This window comes from Nerophis ophidion, linkage group LG07 (genome assembly GCF_033978795.1).
Source record: "Nerophis ophidion isolate RoL-2023_Sa linkage group LG07, RoL_Noph_v1.0, whole genome shotgun sequence".
NCBI lineage: Eukaryota > Metazoa > Chordata > Actinopteri > Syngnathiformes > Syngnathidae > Nerophis > Nerophis ophidion.
The window spans coordinates 75,559,511-75,585,391 of record NC_084617.1 but is presented as its reverse complement, the minus strand read 5'-3'; the positions used below and the strand labels follow the sequence as shown (position 1 = coordinate 75,585,391).

General features: G+C 45.5%; 1 protein-coding gene across 9 annotated transcripts in view; it reads left to right on the top strand.

Annotated features, from left to right (window-relative positions):
• Nucleotides 1-25,881, top strand: part of fbrsl1 (fibrosin-like 1) — an 886,448-nt gene that overhangs the window by 329,631 nt on the left and 530,936 nt on the right. For all 9 annotated transcript variants that reach the window (XM_061907119.1, XM_061907121.1, XM_061907120.1 and 6 more), the window contains exon 4: nucleotides 5,555-5,590. In XM_061907119.1, coding sequence (XP_061763103.1) covers nucleotides 5,555-5,590 — 36 coding nt within the window. The remainder of the gene's footprint in view (nucleotides 1-5,554; nucleotides 5,591-25,881) is intronic.

Here is a 25,881-nt window from a genome sequence, read left to right as displayed (position 1 = left end):
TCAGCACCTCCAAGTCCGAGTCCATGGTTCTCGCCCTGGAAAAGGGTGGAGTGCCATCTCCAGGTTGGGGAGGAGACCCTGCCCCAAGTGGAGGAGTTCAAGTACCTCGGAGTCTTGTTCACGAGTGGGGGAAGAGTGGACGGTGAAAACGACAGGCAGATCGGTGCGGCGTCTTCAGTAATGCGGACGTTGTATCGATCCGTTGTGGTGAAGAAGGAGCTGAGCCGGAAGGCAAAGCTCTCAATTTACCGGTCGATCTACGTTCCCATCCTCACCTATGGTCATGAGCTTTGGGTCATGACCGAAAGGATAAGATCACGGGTACAAGCGGCCCAAATGAGTTTGGGTCTCTCCCTTAGAGATAGGGTGAGAAGCTCTGCCATCCGGGAGGAACTCAAAGTAAAGCCGCTGCTCCTCCACATGGAGAGGAGCCAGATGAGGTGGTTCGGGCATCTGGTCAGGATGCCACCTGAACGCCTTCTTAGGGAGGTGTTTAGGGCACGTCCGACCGGTAGGAGGCCACGGGGAAGACACAGGACACGTTGGGAAGACTATGTCTCCCGGCTGGCCTGGGAACGCCTCGCGATCCGCCAGGAAGAGCTAGACAAAGTGGCTGGGGAGAGGGAAGTTTGGGCTACCCTGCTTAGGCTGCTGCCCCCACGACCCAAACTCGGATAAGCGGAAGAAGATAAATGGATATGAACGGATGTGTCAGGTTCAAGTACCAAACTATCTATTAAACTGGACAAGAAGCAAGGAGAGACAGATTTCAATTTTGCTCATGAGGAGAAACATATGGAGCTGCGCACTCAGTTACAGTCTCACACCACGCTCTGAGGTACAGCCCCCGCGCTCCCCATTTTATTCAGGAGTTCCCTAGTTATCATCGCAGAGGCTGCTTTTAAAGGGAGGAGTATGTAGACACAATGCGTGATTTTTCAGAATAGATATGTGCTGACACTCGTTATTTCGCCCGGTCTCTGTTTTGCCTGTGTTGAGTTACTCGAAGTCCATCTTTGTCCGTGGCTGAAAGACACAAACAGCAGTGAGGTACTCCTAGTTTGTAGTGGAAGATAATAATTTACGTGCTTTTTAAGCATAAGAGTTGTGTGATCATTTGTATATAATTATTCTAACAGGGCGGATTGTGTTTGTTCACATTTGTTAAGTGATGTCCGTCTCCTCAACATTTTACTTTCTGCTCCGCCCGGCTCCTCGGTCTGGTAGTCAAGGGATCATAGAGGTTGAGTCAGCCATGGAATAGCCTTTTGATTCCCCGCAGAGCCCGCTTTCCGGTTCTCGGCAGGACTTCGCTCTAATCGTCACCACAGGAGCTGTCCTGCAAATCAGAGGGACACACAGGCGTTGATGAGGACCGAGGTCTAGAGCAGGTGTGTGGGGGGGGGGGGGAATGGATGAGGGACACCGAGAAAGTGCAAAACATCGCAGTTGTGGCGAAGGTGTGGGGGGGGGGGGGGGAGGAGGGGTTGTTTGGATTGAAGGTAGACCAAGGGATGAAATTGGTCCAGCAGAAAAGTTCCCTCCAGAGACCCTGGGGGAGAAATTGCCAATCTAGACCGAAGAATAAAAGCAGTGAAAAGTGGAGATTGGGTGAAGACAGACCGTGCAAGAGGACAGAATCCAGGCTTTTCCCTTGGTCTCACCCTGGTCTTACCCTGGTCTTACCCTCAGTCTCACCCTGGTCTTACCCCGGTCTCACACTGGTCTTACCCTGGTCTTACCCTCAGTCTCACCCGGGTCTTACCCTGGTCTCACCCTGGTCTTACCTTGGTCTCACCCTGGGCTGACCCTGGTCTGACCCTGGTCTTACCCTGGTCTCACCCTGGTCTCACCCTGGTCTTACCTTGGTCTCACCCTGGGCTGACCCTGGTCTGACCCTGGTCTCACCCTGGTCTTACCCTCGGTCTCACCCTGGTCTCACCCTGGTCTTACCCTCTGTCTCACCCTGGTCTGACCCTGGTCTCACCCTGGGCTGACCCTGGTCTGACCCTGGTCTCACCCTGGTCTTACCCTCGGTCTCACCCTGGTCTCACCCTGGTCTTACCCTCTGTCTCACCCTGGTCTCACCCTGGTCTCACCCTGGTCTTACCCTCGGTCTCACCCTGGTCTCACCCTGGTCTTACCCTGGTCTCACCCTGGTCTCACCCTGGTCTTACCCTCTGTCTCACCCTGGTCTCACCCTGGTCTCACCCTGGTCTCACCCTGGTCTCACCCTGGTCTCACCCTGGTCTTACCCTCTGTCTCACCCTGGTCTCACCCTGGTCTCACCCTGGTCTTACCCTCGGTCTCACCCTGGTCTCACCCTGGTCTGACCCTGGTCTCACCCTGGTCTTACCCTGGTCTCACCCTGGTCTCACCCTGGTCTTACCCTCTGTCTCACCCTGGTCTTACCCTCGGTCTCACCCTGGTCTCACCCTGGTCTCACCCTGGTCTTACCCTCTGTCTCACCCTGGTCTCACCCTGGTCTCACCCTGGTCTCACCCTGGTCTCACCCTGGTCTTACCCTCTGTCTCACCCTGGTCTCACCCTGGTCTCACCCTGGTCTCACCCTGGTCTCACCCTGGTCTCACCCTGGTCTTACCCTCGGTCTTACCCTCGGTCTCACCCTGGTCTTACCCTGGTCTCACCCTGGTCTCACCCTGGTCTTACCCTCTGTCTCACCCTGGTCTCACCCTGGTCTTACCCTGGTCTCACCCTGGTCTCACCCTGGTCTCACCCTGGTCTTACCCTAGTCTCACCCTGGTCTCACCCTGGTCTCACCCTGGTCTCACCCTGGTCTCACCCTGGTCTTACCCTAGTCTCACCCTGGTCTCACCCTGGTCTCACCCTGGTCCCACCCTGGTCTCACCCTGGTCTTACCCTAGTCTCACCCTGGTCTCACCCTGGTCTCACCCTGGTCCCACCCTGGTCTTACGAGGCTGAGTAGAGGAGCTCAGCTTTATAGTCCAGGTCAGCCTACATTTTGCATGTCTCGAGTGATAATAATCCTGATTTAAAAACATTCTGGTTAAGTTAACTTGTGAACTTAATGACTCTTGAAAAAATACGACGTATAAACTCTACAAATATGAATAAATGGGAACCAACCTGGAAGTCTTATAGGCATGTTTTTGTCCTCGGGAAGGGGAGAAGAATAAAGGAAGGAGAAAAAGGAAAAAAAAAATTGTATCTTTTTTGTAGTTTTATTCCTTTTTTAATTCCATCCATCCATTTTCTACCGCTTCTTCCTTCTGGGGTCGTTGGGGGGCGCTGGTGCCTATCTCAGCTACAATCAGGTGGAAGGCGGTGTACACCCTGGACAAGTCGCCACCTCATCGCAGTCCTTTTTAATTATTGTTATTATTTTTTGTATTGTCCCCATAGTACTATTACTTGTTTGTGTCACTTTTGATATGGTTTTGTCACGGATCTAACATATTAGTGAGAGTCCAGTCCATAGTGGATCTAACATAATAGTGAGAGTCCAGTCCATAGTGGATCTAACATAATAGTGAGAGTCCAGTCCATAGTGGATCTAACATAATAGTGTGAGAGTCCAGTCCATAGTGGATCTAACATAATAGTGAGAGTCCAGTCTATAGTGGATCCAACATAATAGTGAGAGTCCAGTCCATAGTGGATCTAATATAATAGTGAGAGTCCAGTCCATAGTGGATCCAACATAATAGTGAGAGTCCAGTCCATAGTGGATCTAACATAATAGTGAGAGTCCAGTTCATAGTGGATCTAACATAATAGTGAGAGTCCAGTCCATAGTGGATCTAACATAATAGTGAGAGTCCAGTCCGTAGTGGATCTAACATAATAGTGACAGTCCAGTCCATAGTGGATCCAACATAATAGTGAGAGTCCAGTCCATAGTGGATCTAACATAATAGTGTGCGAGTCCAGTCCATAGTGGATCTAACATATTAGTGTGAGAGTCCAGTCCATAGTGGATCTAACATGATAGTGAGAGTCCAGTCCATAGTGGATCTAACATAATAGTGAGAGTCCAGTCCATAGTGGATCTAACATAATAGTGAGAGTCCAGTCCATAGTGGATCTAACATAATAGTGTGAGAGTCCAGTCCATAGTGGATCTAACATAATAGTGAGAGTCCAGTCTATAGTGGATCCAACATAATAGTGAGAGTCCAGTCCATAGTGGATCTAATATAATAGTGAGAGTCCAGTCCATAGTGGATCCAACATAATAGTGAGAGTCCAGTCCATAGTGGATCTAACATAATAGTGAGAGTCCAGTTCATAGTGGATCTAACATAATAGTGAGAGTCCAGTCCATAGTGGATCTAACATAATAGTGAGAGTCCAGTCCGTAGTGGATCTAACATAATAGTGACAGTCCAGTCCATAGTGGATCCAACATAATAGTGAGAGTCCAGTCCATAGTGGATCTAACATAATAGTGTGCGAGTCCAGTCCATAGTGGATCTAACATATTAGTGTGAGAGTCCAGTCCATAGTGGATCTAACATGATAGTGAGAGTCCAGTCCATAGTGGATCTAACATAATAGTGAGAGTCCAGTCCATAGTGGATCTAACATAATAGTGAGAGTCCAGTCCATAGTGGATCTAACATAATAGTGAGAGTCCAGTCCATAGTGGATCTAACATAATAGTGAGAGTACAGTCCATAGTGGATCGAACATAATAGTGAGAGTCCGGTCCATAGTGGATCTAACATAATAGTGTGAGAGTCCAGTCCATACTGGATCTAACATGATAGTGAGAGTCCAGTCCATAGTGGATCTAACATAATAGTGTGAGAGTCCAGTCCTTAGTGGATCTAACATAATAGTGTGAGAGTCCAGTCCTTAGTGGATCTAACATAATAGTGTGAGAGTCCAGTCCATAGTGGATCTAACATAATAGTGAGAGTCCAGTCCATAGTGGATCTAACATATTAGTGTGAGAGTCCAGTCCATAGTGGATCTAACATAATAGTGAGAGTCCAGTCCATAGTGGATCTAACATGATAGTGAGAGTCCAGTCCATATTGGACTGCCAGCATTTCATCCGTGGCCACTAAACCTGTGCCCCCACCCCTCCAACGAAGGAGAGGGCGGCAGAGCAGAAAATAAATGGCAGATCAACTGGTCTAAAAAGGGGGTCTATTTAAAGGCTAGAGTTTACAAATGAGTTTTAAGATGGGACTTCAATGCTTCTACTGAGGTAACATCTCTAACTGTTACCGGTAGAACATTCCAGACTCCTGGATCCTGATCCCAAATGCAGACCAGCATGACAGGGCTCCTTTTGACAAAACTAAGTCAGCACAAACAAATCAAAAATGACTTTTCTTCAACTTTGGAATTATGATTGAACCCAAAAGTGAGCACCATGTTCTTGCACAAAAAATAAATAGTATCGCTGGCATTGAGTGGCGCGGAGCGGGCGTGGCTTGCATGGCGGTCCGGGTAAAAGGTTAACGTGAATATTGATATTAAAGCGGCACTGCTTCATCATGTCTGTGTCAAGGAGTGAAACGCTCCTTAAAGGTCACTCTTGTTCTCCTCTCCCTCCCTGCAGACTTCCACTCTGCCGCTGTCGGGCCGGGGCTACTCGGTAAGTGACATTTTCACGCTTGGCGCCTTTACAGCGGAATTACAATCTCCAACGACCCACTTTATGTTCCCGGCGCTCCACGTTTTAATTATATTAAATCGAGTAATGGAGAAATCATGATATTAGAAGCATTCCTTCCTTTTTTTTTTGACTGATTACATCCCAGCGAGGTGTCCTGCTTTCCAATTTAAGCATTTATGCTGACTTGCAGTTCATTTCCAGCTCATTTGGAACATGCATATGATGACATGTAAAGTATTACACAATCCTAGTTGTTTCACTACAGCACGTCCGAAAAGGAGCTTATGTAATCCTACACCTTTTCATACCATAGCAGTTGTATCCATTTTATTTTTGTTCTATGTAACAGAACAGTGAACAAATGAATAATTATTAAATAATATACTTCACGGTGGCAGAGGGGTTAGTGCGTCTGCCTCACAATACGAAGTTCCTGCAGTCCTGGGTTCAAATCCAGGCTCGGGATCTTTCTGTGTGGAGTTTGCATGTTCTCCCCGTGAATGCGTGGGTTCCCTCCGGGTACTCCGGCTTCCTCCCACCTCCAAAAACATGCACCTGGGGATAGGCCCCTCCCACCCCCAAAGACATGCACCCGGGGATAGGCCCCTCCCACCACCAAAGACATGCACCTGGGGATAGGCCCCTCCCACCTCCAAAGACATGCACCTGGGGATAGACCCCTCCCACCTCCAAAGACATGCACCTGGGGATAGACCCCTCCCACCTCCAAAGACATGCACCTGGGGATAGGCCCCTCCCACCCCCAAAGACATGCACCTGGGGATAGGCCCCTCCCACCACCAAAGACATGCACCTGGGGATAGGCCCCTCCCACCTCCAAAGACATGCACCTGGGGATAGGCCCCTCCCACCTCCAAAGACATGCACCTGGGGATAAGCTCCTCCCACCTCCAAAGACATGCACCTGGGGATAAGCTCCTCCCACCTCCAAAGACATGCACCTGGGGATAGGCCCCTCCCACTTCCAAAGACATGCACCTGGGGATAGGTTGATTGGCAACACTAAATGGTCCCTAGTGTGTGAATGTGAGTGTGAATGTTGTCTGTCTATCTGTGTTGGCCCTGCGATGAGGTGGCGACTTGTCCAGGGTGTACCCTGCCTTCCGCCCGATTGTAGCTGAGATAGGCGCCAGCGCCCCCCGCGACCCCGAAAGGGAATACGCGGTAGAAAATGGATGGATGGATGGACTATAGTAAGTGTTATTTTTACTAAGGGGATGTGACGGCAACAGAATCTGGAGAAATCACTCCACGTAAGCGGCATGGCCGGAAACCAACAAAGTTTATGAGTTTGAACATCAAATATGTTGTCTTTGTAGCATATTCAACTGAATATGGCTTGAAAAGGATTTGCAAATCATTGTATTCTGTTTATATTTACATCGAACACAATTTCCCAACAAACTGGGTTTGTAGTCATTTTCTATATCGCTTAGAGACAAACCCGCAATATATCGAGTATATTCCATATCTCGCCCAGCCTTTGTTACAACAAATAAAAAGCTCAATGCATGTTTGTGCATGTTTAGAAAATGCTGCAATCATTAAATATGCATGTGTGTTGATTGAAGTCAGTCATGTTTTTTTTCCCTTCAGACAACGACAACATCAGCGCGGTGCTTCAAAATTGTCAAAGGGCTATTTTTACCCCATGAAAGCAACCGTTGTCTCGCCTCTGCGTTCTCGGAATGTAAATGTGTGCTCCCGTTGTTCCGGTGATGTGTGTAGTCTCTCGCTGGCAGCGACAGCGCTCGTCCTTCTTGTCCTTTGGCTTAAAGGCACGTCCACCGCAGGAACATTCTTTAAACGCCTGCTACTTTTAGCTGATGACTGACATGTGGCATGTTTTTTATATTTTTATTAACTCCAAACAGTCACAGAGACGAACAAAAAAACAACCACAAATAATTTGTCGTCGTTAATACGCCCTCAAAGGATTGCCGTTAAAGCCCGGGAACAAAGAGGAACTTCAAAAGACAATGATCTTTTTTTAAATGTGGATTTAATACGACATGTCACATTCTCGTTCCCCAGCGGCTGCGTATTCACAGATGGATGAAAACAAGCAAGACCTTCCAAAAAAGCATGCGGAGGCCTTTGGCTCGAGCTGTCAGTTTGAGTCGGCGAAGAGCAAGGCTTTCTCTTTATCTGAAAGGAAGACAAGGGAGTAGGGATGGATGGATGAGGGCTTGGGCAAGGGTAGTCCGGTAAAGTCTGGACGTCTCTGCTTCCTGCTACACAACGGTACAATCTGCAGAGTTTGTAGCCTTTCTCTTCATCTGAAAGGAAGATAAGGGAGTAGGGATGGATGGATGAGGGCTTGGGCAAGGGTAGTCCGGTAAAGTATGGACGTCTCTGCTTCCTGCTACACAACGGTACTATCTGCAGAGTTTGTAGCCTTTCTCTTTATCTGAAAGGACGATAAGGGAGTAGGGATGGATGGATGAGGGCTTGGGCAAGTAGTCCGGTAAAGTCTGGACGTCTCTGATTCCTGCTACACGACCGTACTATCTGCAGGGTTTGTAGCCTTTCTCTTTATCTGAAAGGAAGATAAGGGAGTAGGGATGGATGGATGAGGGCTTGGGCAAGGGTAGTCCGGTAAAGTCTGGACGTCTCTGCTTCCTGCTACACGACCGTACTATCTGCAGAGTTTGTAGCCTTTCTCTCTATCTGAAAGGAAGACAAGGGAGTAGGGATGGATGGATGAGGGCTTGGGGAAGGGTAGTCCGGTAAAGTCTGGACGTCTCTGCTTCCTGCTACACGACCGTACTATCTGGAGAGTTTGTAGCCTTTCTCTTTATCTGAAAGGAAGACAAGGGAGTAGGGATGGATGGATGAGGGCTTGGGCAAGGGTAGTCCGGTAAAGTATGGACGTCTCTGCTTCCTGCTACACAACCGTACTATCTGCAGAGTTTGTAGCCTTTCTCTTTATCTGAAAGGAAGACAAGGGAGTAGGGATGGATGGATGAGGGCTTGGGCAAGTAGTCCGGTAAAGTCTGGACGTCTCTGCTTCCTGCTACACGACGGTACAATCTGCAGAGTTTGTAGCCTTTCTCTTTATCTGAAAGGAAGATAAGGGAGTAGGGATGGATGGATGAGGGCTTGGGGAAGGGTAGTCCGGTAAAGTCTGGACGTCTCTGCTTCCTGCTACACAACGGTACAATCTGCAGAGTTTGTAGCCTTTCTCTTTATCTGAAAGGAAGATGAGGGAGTAGGGATGGATGGATGAGGGCTTGGGCAAGGGTAGTCTGGTAAAGTCTGGACGTCTCTGCTTCCTGCTACACAACGGTACTATCTGCAGAGTTTGTAGCCTTTCTCTTTATCTGAAAGGAAGATAAGGGAGTAGGGATGGATGGATGAGGGCTTGGGGAAGGGTAGTCCAGTAAAGAATGGACGTCTCTGCTTCCTGCTACACAACGGTACAATCTGCAGAGTTTGTAGCCTTTCTCTTTATCTGAAAGGAAGATAAGGGAGTAGGGATGGATGGATGAGGGCTTGGGGAAGGGTAGTCCGGTAAAGTCTGGACGTCTCTGCTTCCTGCTACACGACGGTACAATCTGCAGAGTTTGTAGCCTTTCTCTTTATCTGAAAGGAAGATAAGGGAGTAGGGATGGATGGATGAGGGCTTGGGGAAGGGTAGTCCGGTAAAGTCTGGACGTCTCTGCTTCCTGCTACACGACGGTACAATCTGCAGAGTTTGTAGCCTTTCTCTTTATCTGAAAGGAAGATAAGGGAGTAGGGATGGATGGATGAGGGCTTGGGGAAGGGTAGTCCGGTAAAGTCTGGACGTCTCTGCTTCCTGCTACACAACGGTACAATCTGCAGAGTTTGTAGCCTTTCTCTTTATCTGAAAGGAAGATGAGGGAGTAGGGATGGATGGATGAGGGCTTGGGCAAGGGTAGTCTGGTAAAGTCTGGACGTCTCTGCTTCCTGCTACACAACGGTACTATCTGCAGAGTTTGTAGCCTTTCTCTTTATCTGAAAGGAAGATAAGGGAGTAGGGATGGATGGATGAGGGCTTGGGGAAGGGTAGTCCAGTAAAGAATGGACGTCTCTGCTTCCTGCTACACGACGGTACAATCTGCAGAGTTTGTAGCCTTTCTCTTTATCTGAAAGGAAGACAAGGGAGTAGGGATGGATGGATAAGGGCTTGGGGAAGGGTAGTCCGGTAAAGTCTGGACGTCTCTGCTTCCTGCTACACGACCGTACTATCTGCAGAGTTTGTAGCCTCTGGGCATCTCCTGGGTACTGAGCTCTGACTCTCAATCTGCTTGGCTGCCGAGCCCGCTTGATTTCTGCAGGCATCTTATCTGTAAGTGCTTCGGGCTTTACAGAATGATGGTTTCAAAAGGGGGCGCAGAGGTCGCAGGGTCGGTAGAGCTCAGGAGAGCTGCCGGCCGGAGGCGGAGTGGGTACGAGAGGAGGGGTAGGTCTCGGAGAAACGCCGAGAGAGGCTACGTATGTGGGTGGATGGCTCGGGTGAAAGGTGACAGGGTGGTGTAGGAGGGTCGGCTGGGCAAGGAAAGAGTGGGAGGTCTTCGCACTGATCATCATCTACTTCGTCACGGATGTTTGTGGTAAACAGTGTCAGGTTCAAACACTGATGACGTCTATTAATCAGGCAAGAAGCAAGGAATCATGCAAAGACAGAGTTCCATTTATTGTTTTGGCTGTACTCTAGTTACAGATACAAACTAAGTTCTAAAAAATCAAGCCCGCGCACCTCCTTATTTATTAGGAAAGTCCCTACTACAAATATGTTGACACTTGGTGGTATCTCCCAGTCTATGCAAGCAGGAGTGTAAATTTGGATAAGGTCCGAGATATTATGAGGTGCCAGTTCATGCAAACGTTTAAAACCAATAAAATAAATTCTAAAATGAACAGAGAGCCTGTGCAAAGGAGACTTCACCTCCAGTATCCAGTATTTATGTCACAGTCCCACTGGTTGAATTCTGAATCGAATCCAATTGTTGCTTAGACGAATCGTTACATCCCATTAGAAAACTGGAACTGGTTTGGAAAGATGCTAGAGACCGTTTTCCAAAGTCTGCATTTCCCTTCAAGGTGTGGCTGCTAACAGCAGGTAGGTTGTTTCCAGCCATGAGTCACCTCAGGACTGGTGTGCTATCTCGCACAGAGTGGGGGACTGGATGTGGAATTGTTTATCAGACCGGCTCGCTCTGTCTGCTTTGGGCAGGCTTCATTACAGACTCGGCTCTGTTTGCGAGACAATATCTGTGCCTTGTTTCCTGCTCTGCTACGTGCTCGTTGTTCCAGTCCAGATGAGCCTGGGCTCTAGCCATTTATCACCCTCTCAGCGCCTCTTTGATAAAGAACCCAGCACCAACCCCCAACTTGTGTCTACGAGATAGGAGTCACAAGAGGCAGGGGAATTGTCAGAAAATCTTACTGGCCATTCTGTCACTACCCTAGGGCTGGCTGTATAGAACAAGGGAGAAGGTCGGCCAGAACAGACAACACTCCTGTGTCTCCCCTCAGTGGACGTGAGTTAGTTTCCCACCCAAGGCCCGACCGTAGCTTATGTTTCAATGCACAATGGAAGCATCGATCTTTGTCTCCTCAATATAATCTGATGTGACTGTTTTGGGAGGGTTTATCTCGGTGCAGTCATGGATTTAAACCTTAGCCCTGGAATTTAGTGGCGTGAAGCTCGCTTGGAGCTGTCAGACACGCCCGCTCTTGTCTTCCACTGCTCGGGGTGTCATAATCACATTTAATGCTCAATGAGTCCTCACTCAAAACTGAGTCAGGACTACAGTTGCGTGAAAATGCAACCTTCTTTCAATTGATAGTGCCTTCTGGAAAACAGTCACACAAAAAAATGTTTTGGAATCATCGCAACTAGCGTAACTCGTACAGCTCCATTCCTTGTGTCCCTCAAATAAGGGAAAACAAACTCCCATCCGGGTCACGGCACCACTGTAGTCAGCCGGTTCCAGACCCTGCGTCCTGCATTGTGTCACGTCTACGGGATCATGTCTTGTTTCGGTCATGTTCGGTTTTGTTTTTTGGACAATCAGTTCCAGTTTTTGCAGTTCCTGGTTTGTTTTGTTACCATAGCAACTCCTTAGTTTTCACCTTGTCCTCATATCATGCCCCTGTTCTCATGTCTCATACTAATCATGTCCATTATTAGGGTCCTTGGGCCATGGCAAAGGACCCTATTGAAGCTGCTGTGTTTTATCTATTATTTAAGTCTCATCTTAAAACTCATCTGTATACTCTAGCCTTTAAATAGACCTCCTTTTTAGACCAGTTGATCTGCCGCTTCTTTTCTTTCTCCTATGTCCCCCCCTCCCTTGTGGAGGGGGTCCGGTCCGATGACCATGGATGAAGTACTGACTGTCCAGAGTCGAGACCCAGGATGGACCGCTCGTCGGGACCCAGGATGGACCGCTCGCCTGTATCGGTTGGGGACATCTCTACGCTGCTGATCCGCTTGAGATGGTTTCCTGTGGACGGGACTCTCACTGCTGTCTTGGAGCCACTATGGATTGAACTTTCACAGTATCATGTTAGACCCGCTCGACATCCATTGCTTTCGGTCCCCTAGAGGGGGGGGGTTGCCCACATCTGAGGTCCTCTCCAAGGTTTCTCATAGTCAGCATTGTCACTGGCGTCCCACTGAATGTGAATTCTCCCTGCCCACTGGGTGTGAGTTTTCCTTGCCCTTTTGTGGGTTCTTCCGAGGATGTTGTAGTCGTAATGATTTGTGCAGTCCTTTGAGACATTTGTGATTTGGGGCTATATAAATAAACATTGATTGATTGATTGATTATTATTCCGCACCTATGCGCTGTAATTTGACCCCCTTAACATGCTTCAAAACTCACCAAATTTGACACACACGTCGGTATAGCAAACCGTCCCAACATATTAAGCAACCAATCCCCCAAAATGATAATTGCGCTCTAGCGCCCCCTAGGACAAAATTTACAGACAAAACTGCATGTAACTTCTGTTAGGAATGTCATAGCGACATGAAACAAAAGCTCCTATGTAGGTCTGACTTAGACCCAATTTTCATACACTCACTTCTTTCAGCAAAAATCTACAGGAAGTTGGCAAACACCCCTTCAAAATAAAATTTTCGCAAAAAATGCAATTTTCGCCTCTTTGCGTTGTAATTTGACCCCTTTTAAAATGCTTCAAAAGTCACCAAACTTGGCGCACACATGAGGACTGGCGAATATTGCGATCTAATGAAAAAAACCAAACCCCAAAACTCAAAATTGCGCTCTAGCGCTATTTTTGAATAAAACACTGAAAAAACTGCTCCTAGGAAGAAAACACAGACAAAACTGCTTGTAACTTCCGGTAAGAATGTCGGAGAGACATGAAACAAAAACCTCTATGTAGGTCTCGCTTAGACCTACATTTCATAGATTGACAACCCCCAACAAAAATCAACAGGAAGTCTGCAATCCCCCCTTCAAAACAAAAGTTTTGTAAAAACCAGTCACCTTTCTTCAAACATTATCTCCTCTGAGTGCGTTTGTTGTTTTGGCTTCAAAACAAAAGTTTTGTAAAAACCAGTCACCTTTCTTCAAACATTATCTCCTCTGAGTGCGTTTGTTGTTTTGGCTTCAAACTCGCACAGGAGAGAGATTGAACCCTTCTGATTAAAAGTATAGAACAGAGTTTTGATAAGTTCTCAGGTTTTGATTTTACGTGCCTTCAAAGAACCCCTGTGCAAAGTCTCCTAAAAAATGTCATTTTTGCCTCTTTGAGCTGTTATTTGACCCCCTTAAAATGCTTCTAACCTCACCAATTTTGACACACACATCAGGTCTGGCAAAAATTGCGATCTGATGAAAAAAACCTAACCTCAAAACTCAAAATTGCGCTCTACCGCCCACCCTAGGAATACAACACGGACAAACTGCTCCTAGGAAGAAAACCCAGACAAAACTGCTTATAACTTCCGGTAGGAATGTCAGAGAGACATGAAACAAAAAACACTATGTAGGTCTCACTTAGACCTACATTTTAATAATTAACATACTTTAGCAAAAATCAACAGGAAGTTTGATATTTTCACTTCAATACAACAACTGCATTACTTTCACAATGCATTAGATTCTCAAAATAGTGGCTCCAAGGCGTCTTCTAACGCTTATCCGGCCCTGGGTTTCGGGGGCAGCAGCCAAAGGCGGACCCGACCAACGCTGCTTGCAGCTTTAATTTAAACCTGTAGTTGCCCTGTGGTCAGCCTGGCGACTTTACCTACACTTCCTTCATGCCATGCCATGCCTGTTTAATCATTCTGTCCAGTTTTCCTCCTGCCCATGCATAGCTCGGTTGGTAGAGTGGCCGTGCCAGCAACTTGAGGGTTGCAGGTTCGATTCCCGCTTCCGCCATCCTAATCATTGCCGTTGTGTCCTTGGGCAAGACACTTTACCCACCTGCTCCCAGTGCCACCCACACTGGTTTAAATGTAACTCAGATATTGGGTTGCACTATGTAAAGCGCTTTGAGTCACTAGAGAAAAACGCTATATAAATATAATTCACTTCACGTAATTTTTTGGTTTTATATGTCAGTTATTGAGTTTTGTGTTTGGTCCATAGTCATGCTATAGTGCTAGTTTTTGTTGTATAACCAAGTGTTGTACTTCCGCCCTCGTGCGCACCTTTTGTTTCCTTCCTTTTTTGTAGTTTGTTAGTATAAGAAATAAATATGTACTTACATTCACGTCTTGCTCGTGCCAACTTTCCTTTGCCTCGGAAAAACAAACCACCTCATAGTCCAAGTCTGACAGAACCAAACTGAATACGGATTGAAAAGGATTTGCAAATCATTGTATTCCCTTTATATTTACATCTAACACAATTTCCCAAGGCTTCACGGTGGCAGAGGGGTTAGTGCGTCTGCCTCACAATAAGAAGTTCCTGTAGTCCTGGGTTCAAATCCAGGCTCGGGATCTTTCTGTGTGGAGTTTGCATGTTCTCCCCGTGAATGCGTGGGTTCCCTCCGGGTACTCCGGCTTCCTCCCACCTCCAAAGACATGCACCTGGGGATAGGCCCCTCCCACCTCCAAAGACATGCACCTGGGGATAGGCTCCTCCCACCTCCAAAGACATGCACCTGGGGATAGGCTCCGCCTACCTCCAAAGACATGCACCTGGGGATAGATAGATAGATGTGTATCGGCTGGGGACATCTCTGCGCTGCTGATCCGCCTCCGCTTGGGATGGTTTCCTGCTGGCTCCGCTGTGAACTGGACTCTCGTTGCTGTGTTGGATCCGCTTTGGACTGGACTCTCGCGACTGTGTTGGATCCATTATGGATTGAACTTTCACAGTATCATGTTAGACCCGCTCGACATCCATTGCTTTCCTCCTCTCCAAGGTTCTCATAGTCATCATTGTCACCGACGTCCCACTGGGTGTGAGTTTTCCTTGCCCTTATGTGGGCCTACCGAGGATGTGGTAGTGGTTTGTGCAGCCCTTTGAGACACTAGTGATTTAGGGCTATATAAGTAAACGTTGATTGATTGATTGATTGATTGATAGGTTGATTGGCAACACTAAATGGTCCCTAGTGTGTGAATGTTGTCTGTCTATCTGTGTTGGCCCTGCGATGAGGTGGCGACTTGTCCAGGGTGTACCCCGCCTTCCGCCCGATTGTAGCTGAGATAGTAGGCGCCAGCGCCCCCCAAAGGGAATAAGCGGTAGAAAATGGATGGATGGATGGATGGATGGAGGTAATGGCACTAACATGAGTACCTGTTTTATTTCCTGCAGATAACGTGCTAGAGTTGGAACATGTTGCGTAATGACATCATTCCCAACTATGGCATTGATAAGCGAATCGCTTAAAAAACGTGCAAGCCATTCCAAAGAATTGATACACGAGGAGTCGGTTCTGAACAAGAACCGATTTTCGAAACCCATCCCTAATGATACACATTCAATCATCAATCAATCAATGTTTATTTATATAGCCCCAAATCACAAATGTCTCAAAGGACTGCACAAATCATTACGACTACAACATCCTCGGAAGAACCCACAAAAGGGCAAGGAAAACTCACACCCAGTGGGCAGGGAGAATTCACATCCAGTGGGACGCCAGTGACAATGCTGACTATGAGAAACCTTGGAGAGGACCTCAGATGTGGGCAACCCCCCCACCCCCCTCTAGGGGACCGAAAGCAATGGATGTCGAGCGGGTCTAACATGATACTGTGAAAGTTCAATCCATAGTGGCTCCAACACAGTCGCGAGAGTTCAGTTCAAGCGGATCCAAGACAGCAGCGAGAGTCCCGTCCACAGGAGACCATCTCAAGCGGAGCCGGATCAGCAGCGTAGAGATGTCCCCAACCGATACACAGGCGAGCGGTCCATCCTGGGTCTCGACTCTGGACAGCCAGTACTTCATCCATGGTCATCGGACCGGACCCCCTCCACAAGGGAGGGGGGGACATAGGAGAAAGAAAAGAAGCGGCAGATCAACTGGTCTAAAAAGGAGGTCTATTTAAAGGCTAGAGTATACAGATGAGTTTTAAGGTGAGACTTAAATGCTTCTACTGAGGTAGCATCTCGAACTGTTACCGGGAGGGCATTCCAGAGTACTGGAGCCCGAACGGAAAACGCTCTATAGCCCGCAGACTTTTTTTGGGCTCTAGGAATCACTAATAAGCCGGAGTCTTTTGAACGCAGATTTCTTGCCGGGACATTGACAGAGTTATTTGCTAAAGAGAGTATAATCTTAGTTTTTGGAATTTGCAACATTTATGTTAAAAGGATACTGATACTGGCAGTTAGTCTGCATGTCTCTGGGTCACACCGCTTCCTTTTCAGTGGGGTGTGCAGGTGTCCTTGCACCACCCGCCTTGCACAGGGCGAAAATTAGTGAAGGGAACCAATAGCCCCGCAGGAGTGGACCAGGGCCTTGACATTGTGCTGGCCTTGGGGTGGGGTACTGTCTGTCAGAGGCCCGTCTGCCTTGAAAACCTATTTGTTTATCCCTGTGTGTGGTCGGGCTTCAGATCCTGGACCCCGCTGTTCTATACGCATCAGGAACCTGAATGGTTGCCTCTAGCTGCAGATAAAAATTGCTGTTAACCACAGCAGGGCCCACAGCACATCAATCAGCGGGTCTGCAGATAATGGCTTCTGGCTTCTGGAGACCTTACTAAACGGTGTGGCTGGAAATCCCTTTCCAGCGGCTAAGCATCGACTGGCAGTGACACACCTGTCAGAGGTGAGGATAGAGCCGTGATTTTGAGTCACGCCGCTCAAGGTTTGACCAAATGGTGACGCACGAGCATGAGTCCGAGTATGAGTCCGAGTACGAGTCCGAGCACGAGTACGAGTCCGAGTACGAGTACGAGTCGTGGGTTATTTCAATGAAAATGTATTACAGTGACTTGTTGTTCAGTTGGCCTCAACAAAGTCCTTGTTTCTGTAAATCAGGGGCCGGCAACCCAAAATGTTGAAAGAGCCATTTTGGTCCAAAAATAATAATAAAAAATCAGTTTGGAGCCGCAAAAAATTAAAAGTCTTCTATAAGTGATATAATGAAGTCAACACATGATATCCATGTCTTAATTAGTTATATTAGCTTACTATCCAAAATACTTTGCAAGTATTTTACAGGTGTTATAATGAAGACAACACATCTACAAACCCTGTTTCTATATGAGTTGGGAAATGGTGTTAGATGTAAATATAAACAGAATACAATGATTGGCAAATCCTTTTCAACCCATATTCAGTTGAATATGCTACAAAGACAACATATTTGATGTTCAAACTGATAAACATTTTTTTTTTTGCAAACAATCATTAACTTTAGAATTTGATGCCAGCAACACGTGAAAAAGAAGTTGGGAAAGGTGGCAATAAATACTGATAAAGTTGAGGAATGCTCATCAAACACTTATTTGGAACATCCCACAGGTGTGCAGGCTAATTGGGAACAGGTGGGTGCCATGATTGGCTATAAAAGCAGTTTCCCCAAAAAATGCTAAGTAATTCACAAACAAGGATGGGGCGAGGGTCAGCAATTAGTAAGCAAATTGTCGAACAGTTTTAGAACAACATTTCTCAACGAGCTATTGCAAGGAATGTAGGGATTTTACCATCTACGGTCTGTAAAATCATCAAAAGGTTCAGAAAATCTGGAGAAATCACTGCACGTAAGCGATGATATTATGGACCTTTGGTCACTCAGGCGGTACTGCATCAAAAACGACATCAATCTCTAAAGGATATCACCACATGGGCTCAGGAACACTTCAGAAAACCATTGTCACTAAATACATTTGGTCGCTACATCTGTAAGTGCAAGTTAAAGCTCTACTATGCAAAGCGAAAGCCATTTATCAACAACATCCAGAAATGCCGCTGGCTTGTCTAGGCCCGAGATCATCTAAGATGGACTGATGCAAAAGGAAAAAAGTGTTCTGTGGTCTGACGAGTCCACATTTCAAATTATATTTTGAAACCGTGGATGTGGTGTCCTCCGGAACAAAGAGGAAAATAACCATTCGGATTGTTATAGGCGCAAAGTTCAAAAGCCAGCATCTGTGATGGTATGGGGGTGCATTAGTGCCCAAGGCATGGGTAACTTACACATCTGTGAAGGCACCATTAATGCTGAAAGGTACATACAGGTTTTGGAGCAACATATGTTGTCATCCAAGAAACGTTATCATGGACGCCCCTGCTTATTTCAGCAAGACAATGCCAAGCCACGTGTTACAACAGTGTGGCTTTTTAGTAAAAGAGTGCGGGTACAATCCTGGCCCGCCTGCAGTCCAGACCTGTCTCCCATGGAAAATGTGTGGCGCAATATTAAGCGTAAAATACGACAACAAGACCCTGGACTGTTGAAGGACTGAAGCTCTACATAAAACAAGAATGGGAAAGAATTCCACCTTCAAAGCTTCAACAATTAAGTTCCCAAACGTTTATTGAGTGTTGTTAAAAGAAAAGGTGATGTAACACAGTAGTGAACATGCCCTTTCCCAACTACTTTTACACTTGTTGCAGCCATGAAATTCTAAGTTAATTATTATTTGCAAAAAAACATAAAGTTTATGAGTTTGAACATCAAATATGTTGTCTTTGTAGCATATTCAATTAAGTATGGGTTAAAAATTATTTGCAAATCATTGTATTCTGTTTATATTTACATCTAACACAATTTTCCTACTCATATGGAAACTGGGTTTGTATATTAGCTATATTAGCCTACTTTTAATTTTTACAACATTGGAAAACATTAGTAAACCTTCTCAGAGGGTGAGATAGTTCCTCTAAATGACTGTCTTGGAATGGCCAAACTTATAGATGTGTTTGTCCAAATTAAAGGAAATGGCTGGCTGTCTTCTTCTAATGGATTTATTACGATCTATGCAAGCTGGGTAACGTTTGCTGTGGTCTGGAACAACATGGCACACAAACAACTATCAGAAATTCAGCCAATATTAGATGGATTAGATAGTACTTTATTTATTCCTTGAGGAGAGTTCCTTAAGGGAAATTAAAATTTTCAGCACAATCCCACTCAAGATCAGACAAACGTTACAGGGAGACAGAACAGGATCGCTGATGGGTTTTGATTGATTGATTGATTGATACTTTTATTAGTAGATTTTACAGTACAGTACATATTCCGTACAATTGACCACTAAATGGTAACACCCCAATAAGTTTTTCAACTTGTTTAAGTCGGGGTCCACGTTAATCAATTCTGGTCTGCCGGCTTCCAGCGCCCTTTATAAAAAAGGTGAGATACAGGTAAACAAGTGGGGGGAGAATGGGAGAAAAAAATAGAAGATTAAAATAAAATAATATAAAATAAAAAAATCGGTCAAAGCCTGATTACATCCAGATAATTGCAGATAAAAATTAAATACACAGAGGAAATAGGACATTAAATGAGCTCCAATATAGCGACAAGTGAGGTATAATGATGCAATATGTACATAAAGCCAGCCTAAATAGCATGTTAGCATCGATTAGCTTGCAGTCATGCAGTGACCAAATATGCTTAATAAACACTCCACACAAGTCAATAACATCAACAAAGTTCACCTTTGTGCATTTACGCACAGTATAAAACATTTGGTGGACAAAATAAGACAAATAGGTACGGCATGGCGCAGTGGGAGAATGGCCTTGTGCAACCAGAGGGTCCCTGGTTCAATCCCCACCTAGTACCAACCTCGTCACGTCCGTTGTGTCCTGAGCAAGACACTTCACCCTTGCTCCTGATGGGTGCTGGTTGGCGCCTTGCATGGCAGCTCCCTCCATCAGTGTGTGAATGTGTGTGTGAATGGGTGAATGTGGAAGTAGTGTCAAAGCGCTTTGAGTACCTTGAAGGTAGAAAAGTGCTATACAAGTACAACCCATTTATCATTTAAATAAGGAGTGGCATAAAATATGTATTTCTCTGGCATGTTGAAGCAAGTTATACATGTAAACAAACTACGGTGAGTTCAAAGACCGTCAAAATGAGGAAAAAACGGCGCTCGCCGAAGACTCTCATCAGAGAATTATGTTTAATATACAAAGTGGGATTTCTAACAACTAGGGAGGAGTGTGTCATGTTGTCCTACAGAAACCCTATTAAAACAAAAATATAGTTTTCCCCCCATCTTTTTCTATTATCATACATTTTTGAAAAAGCTCCAGGGAGCCACAAAGGAGCCTCGGGTTGCAGACCCCTGTTCTAAATGAACTCCTAATGGACTTTGCCAACCGGTTTTGTTTTTCAAAGAGACTATCAACGTGGACCATCAGCTCAGTCCCCTTTGCTCCGGACTGAATGGAGCTCAACAACTGGTAGTGGCCAGCAGCCATGGTCCAAAAGGACCAAAGGATTGACACGAGTGCAACACATATTTTCTCTAAACGGCTAAATGGTTCATCTTCCAATCACGTTTCATCAGCCATAAAGTCAATGTATGCTAATGGCTTTGGACCCTGTTAGTGGACAAGAACAATACTCATCCGCGATTCTATTAAACCCAGTTCATTTAATCCCACGTTGGAGTTCATCCAAATGAATCCTAGGCTCTCATGGGTAAAAGCATTAGTTCTACCACCTAAGCCAAGTCATGAATATCATCGCTCTTAATTTATCCTGGATGTACTGTCCCCTAACTCACATTTTCCCCACTTATAGACCAAAAAAAAGGCCTATAATGTAGCAATCAAACAATGCTCCGAGGATTTGTTTACTCCGGGTTTTCTGCCTATTAAGTTTCACTGACACTGTAGACAAATAAAGGGGTAATTCCACTTTATCATATGTTACATATACCACAATCAAGCAGCAATTACATGCTCCTTCCATTTGTAAGAGCTCCCAATGCCCGACGTGGATGTTTTAATGAGGGCTGTAATGAACGCTCAGGGTGTTTGGCAAGTCTCCGAGATTGCGGAGGCTTTTTACGGCTCCCCATTATAACCTACAATTTGCATCAGCAAATTACAATGCTTCATATCATTATCCTGCACCAAGGTCTGAACATAAATTAGAGCTCCAATTACAAACATCTATCTGGGAAATGGGAAGAATACTACAGCAGAGCAGCAGAGGTAAGCAGAGGCGGACCCAGCCTCCCGTGGATTTTCAGAGGAGGGTCCCTGGGAGGTAAGACCGTCTCATAAATCGCCCTGATGGTAAACGTGTGCTTCCAAAAAGAAAATACTCTTTCGGGGCGTAAACGAGCATCTGCTTGTACTGCTTTGGCTCTTTTACCGTACAGGACTGTAAATATGAGCACATGGAGCATCTCAAGGTACGATCTACTCTAGCACAGTCAATGATTGACTTTTTATATCCTCCAAAGCAGTGGTCATCAACCACCGGGCTGTGGCCCGATTGGTACCGGGCCACAGAATAATTTTTTATTAATTTTTATTAAGAAATAAATTAAAAAAAATAGACATAAAAAACACAATATACACTTACAATTAGTGCACCACCACAAAAACCTCCGTTTTTCATGACAAAAACTTCCCTTTTTCATGACAAAGAAAAAAAAAAAGAAAAAAAAAGGACCCCCCCCCCAACTTCCAAACAAAGTTTTCCAGTTTGAACGTTAAATATCTTGTCTTTGCCGACTATTCAATTGAATATAAGTTGAAAAGGATTTGCAAATAATTTTATTCTGCTTTTATTTACCTTTTACACAAGTTGATAACATCACTGCTTTTGGGGTTAGTAGTTGAATACCCCTGTCCTAAATGAATCAAAAGCATGTCACAAGGACACAGCTAAAGCTAACGATTCTTGACTTTTTACTTCGTCATTGTGAATCGGGTGTGTGCTGCAAGGGGTTCTGGGTATTTGTTCTGTTGCGTTCATGTTCTGTTACGGTGCGGATGTTCTCCCAAAATGTGTTTGTCGTTCTCGTTTGGTGTGGGTTCACAGTGTGGCGCATATTTGCAACAGTGTTACCGCCTACTCAGTTGCCGAGTGGTTAGAGTGCAGGTTGTGAGTTCAAACCCCGGCCAAGTCATACCAAAGACTATAAAACTGGGACCCATTACGTCCCTGCTTGGCACTCATCATCAAGGGTTGGAATTGGGGGTTAAATCACCCAAAAAATTATTCCCGGGCGCGGCCACCGCTGCTGCCCACCGCTCCCCTCACCTCCCAGGGGGTGAACAAAGCATACTTGCCAACCTTGAGACCTCCGAATTCAGGATATGGGGGGGGGTTTGGTGGTAGTGGGGGTGTATATTGTCTCGTGCGGGAAGAGTTAGTGCTGCAAGGTATTCTGGGTATTTGTTGTGTTGTGTTACGGTGCGGATGTTCTCCCGAAGTGTGTTTTGTCATTCTTGTTTGGTGTGGGTTCACAGTGTTGCGCATATTTGTAACAGTGTTACCACCTACTCAGCCGCCCTCAGTGTGACATGTATGGCTGTTGACCATGTATGCCTTGCATTCACGAGATATTACGTGATTGGGCCGGCACCTAAAGGCAGTGCCTTTCAGTTTTATATCAAAGGCCTACTGAAATGAGATGTTCTTATTTAAACGGGGATAGCAGGTCCATTCTACGTGTCATACTTGATCATTTCGCCATATTGCCATATTTTTGCTGAAAAGATTTAGTAGAGAACATCCACGATAACGTTTGCAACTTTTGCCCGCTAGGAAAAAAGCCTTGCCTGTACCGGAAGTAGCAGACAATGTGCGCGTGACGTCACGGGTTGTGGAGCTCCTCACATCTGAACATTGTTTACAATCATGGCCACCAGCAGCGAGAGCGATTCGGACCGAGAAAGCGACAATTTTCCCATTAATTTGAGCGAGGATGAAAGATTTGTGGATGAGGAAAGTTAAAGTGAAGGACTAAAAAGAAAAAAAAAAGACTATACAGTGGGAGCGATTCAGATGTTATTAGACAAATTTACTAGGATAATTCAGGAAAATCCCTTATCTGCTTATTGTTTTACTAGTGTTTTAGTGAGATTATATGGTCATACCTGTACAACCTGGAGGTCGGCCCCGCACCTTTCTTCAGCACCAGTCGACGGGTGGTGGCGATGCCCATCTCTGCCCTTCGCAAATGACCCTCTTCGAAACGATCGCTGCATAAAACACTGTACTTTGTGTGTGTGGTCCAATCCAACCGTGTTCGCTTGACCGCTCTGTTCAATAGTAAAGCTTCACCGTCATCTTTCGGGAATGTAAACAATGAAACACCGGCTGTGTTTGTGTTGCTAAAGGCGGCCGCAATACACCACTTCCCACTTGCAGCTTTCTTCTTTGACGTCTCCATTATTCATTGAACAAATTGCAAAAGATTCAGCAACACAGACGTCCATAATACTGTGGAATTATGCGATGAAAAGACGTCTTATAGTTGGGAACGATGCTGGAAGAAAATGTCCTCTACAATGCGTGACGTCATCATACCGAGACGTTTCAGCAGGATATTTCGGTGCAAAATTTAGAATTGCAATTTAGTAAACTAAAGCAACCGTATTGGCATGTGTTGCAATGTTAATATTTCATCATTGATATATAAACTATCAGACCGTGTGGTCGCTAGTAGTGGCTTTCAGTAGGCCTTTAATTTGCAACTACACAACAATACACCTTTACAATTATTTCTTCCAAACTTTTCCGTACATCCATTATGGTTTTAACCCCGACCTGACTGTACTGCCGCTGTTACCTTTTCTAGAAGGCGAACAAACAAGTTCCACTAAGTAGGTCATGTTCTGCAGCGTGTCTTCTAATCACTCTCCGAAAAGAACATGATTCGCCTCCGTCAGAGCCCCCAAGCTGAGCTCCTGGGATTTCAGCTCACAACACACACTTTATTTGATTTGCTGTCGTGTTTTTTTTTTTCTCTGCTTTTGTTTTCCTCAACGCACTCCTCTTTTTTTTTTGTCTCTTTGTTTCTGACTACACAAATGCAACATTTCAATGTCTCCACTCGCATCACACAAATGCATGTTCGCACGCACACACACACACACACACACACACACACACACACACACACACACAGCTTGTCATCCCCTCTGGAGCAAATGTCTGACAGGAGCAGCAGGTAAGATATAAGATTAGAGGATAGGCAGCAACAATTATACCTCCAACCGACGCCGGTGTGTTTCTAGAAGGAGTAACTTTTAATGACAGTGTTGTGGTTTTTCTTTGACTCGAGTGCACAATAGCGTTTTTGTCATCCTGTAGCTGGAGTCTTCAATTGCAAACCCCGTTTCCATATGAGTTGGGAAATTGTGTTAGATGTAAATATAAACAGAATACAATAATTTGCAAATCCTTTTCAAGCCATATTCAGTTGAATATGCTACAAAGATGTTCAAACTCATAAACTTTTTTATTTTTTTGCAAAATAATTAACTTAGAATTTCATGGCTGCAACACATGCCAAAGTAGTTGGGAAAGGGCATGTTCACCACTGTGTTACATCACCTTTTCTTTTAACAACACTCAATAAACGTTTGGGAACTGAGGAAACTAATTGTTGAAGCTTTGAAAGTGGAATTCTTTCCCATTCTTGTTTTATGTAGAGCTTCAGTCCTTCAACAGTCCGGGGTCTCCACTGTCGTATTTTACGCTTCACACATTTTCCATGGGAGACTGGTCTGGACTGCAGGCGGGCCAGGAAAGTACCCGCACTCCTTTTTTTTTTTTTACGAAGCCACGCTGTTGTAATACGTGCTGAATGCGGTTTGGCATTGTCTTGCTGAAATAAGCAGGGGCGTCCATGAAAAAGACGGCGCTTACATGGCAGCATATGTTGTTCCAAAACCTGTATGTACCTTTCAGCATTAATGGTGCCTTCACAGATGTGTAAGTTACCCATGCCTTGGGCACTAATGCACCCCCATACCATCACACATGCTGGCTTTTGAACTTTGCGTTGGTAACAGTCTCGATGGTTCACTTCCCCTTTGGTCCGGATGACACAATGTCGAATATTTCCCAAAATAATTTGAAATGTGCACTTGTCAGACCACAGAACACTTTTCCACTTTGCATCAGTCCATCTTAGATGATCTCTGGCCCAGAGAAGCCGGTGGCGTTTCTGGATGTTGTTGATAAATGGCTTTCGCTTTGCATAGTAGAGCTTTAACTTGCACCTACAGATGTAGCGACCAACTGTATTTAGTGACAGTGGTTTTCTGAAGTGTTCCTGAGCCCATGTGGTGATATCCTTTAGAGATTGATGTCGGATTTTGATACAGTGCCGTCTGAGGGATGGAAGGTCACGGTCATTCAATGTTGGTTTCCGGCCATGCCGCTTACGTGGAGTGATTTCTCCAGATTCTCTGAACCTTTTGATGATATTACGGAGCGTAGATGTTGAAATCCCTAAATTTCTTGCAATTGCACTTTGAGAAAGGTTGTTCTTAAACTGTTTGACTATTTGCTCACGCAGTTGTGGACAAAGGGGTGTACCTCGCCCCATCCTTTCTTGTGAAAGACTGAGCATTTTTTGGGAAGCTGTTTTTATACCCAATCATGGCACCCACCTGTTCCCAATTAGCCTGCACACCTGTGGGATGTTCCAAATAAGTGTTTGATGAGCATTCCTCAACTTTATCAGTATTTATTGCCACCTTTCCCAATTTCTTTGTCACGTATTGCTGGTATCAAATTCTAAAGTTACATTTTTTTTTATCAGTTTGAACATGAAATATGTTGTCTTTGTAGCATATTCAACTGAATATGGGTTGAAAAGGATTTGCAAATCATTGTATTCTGTTTATATTTAC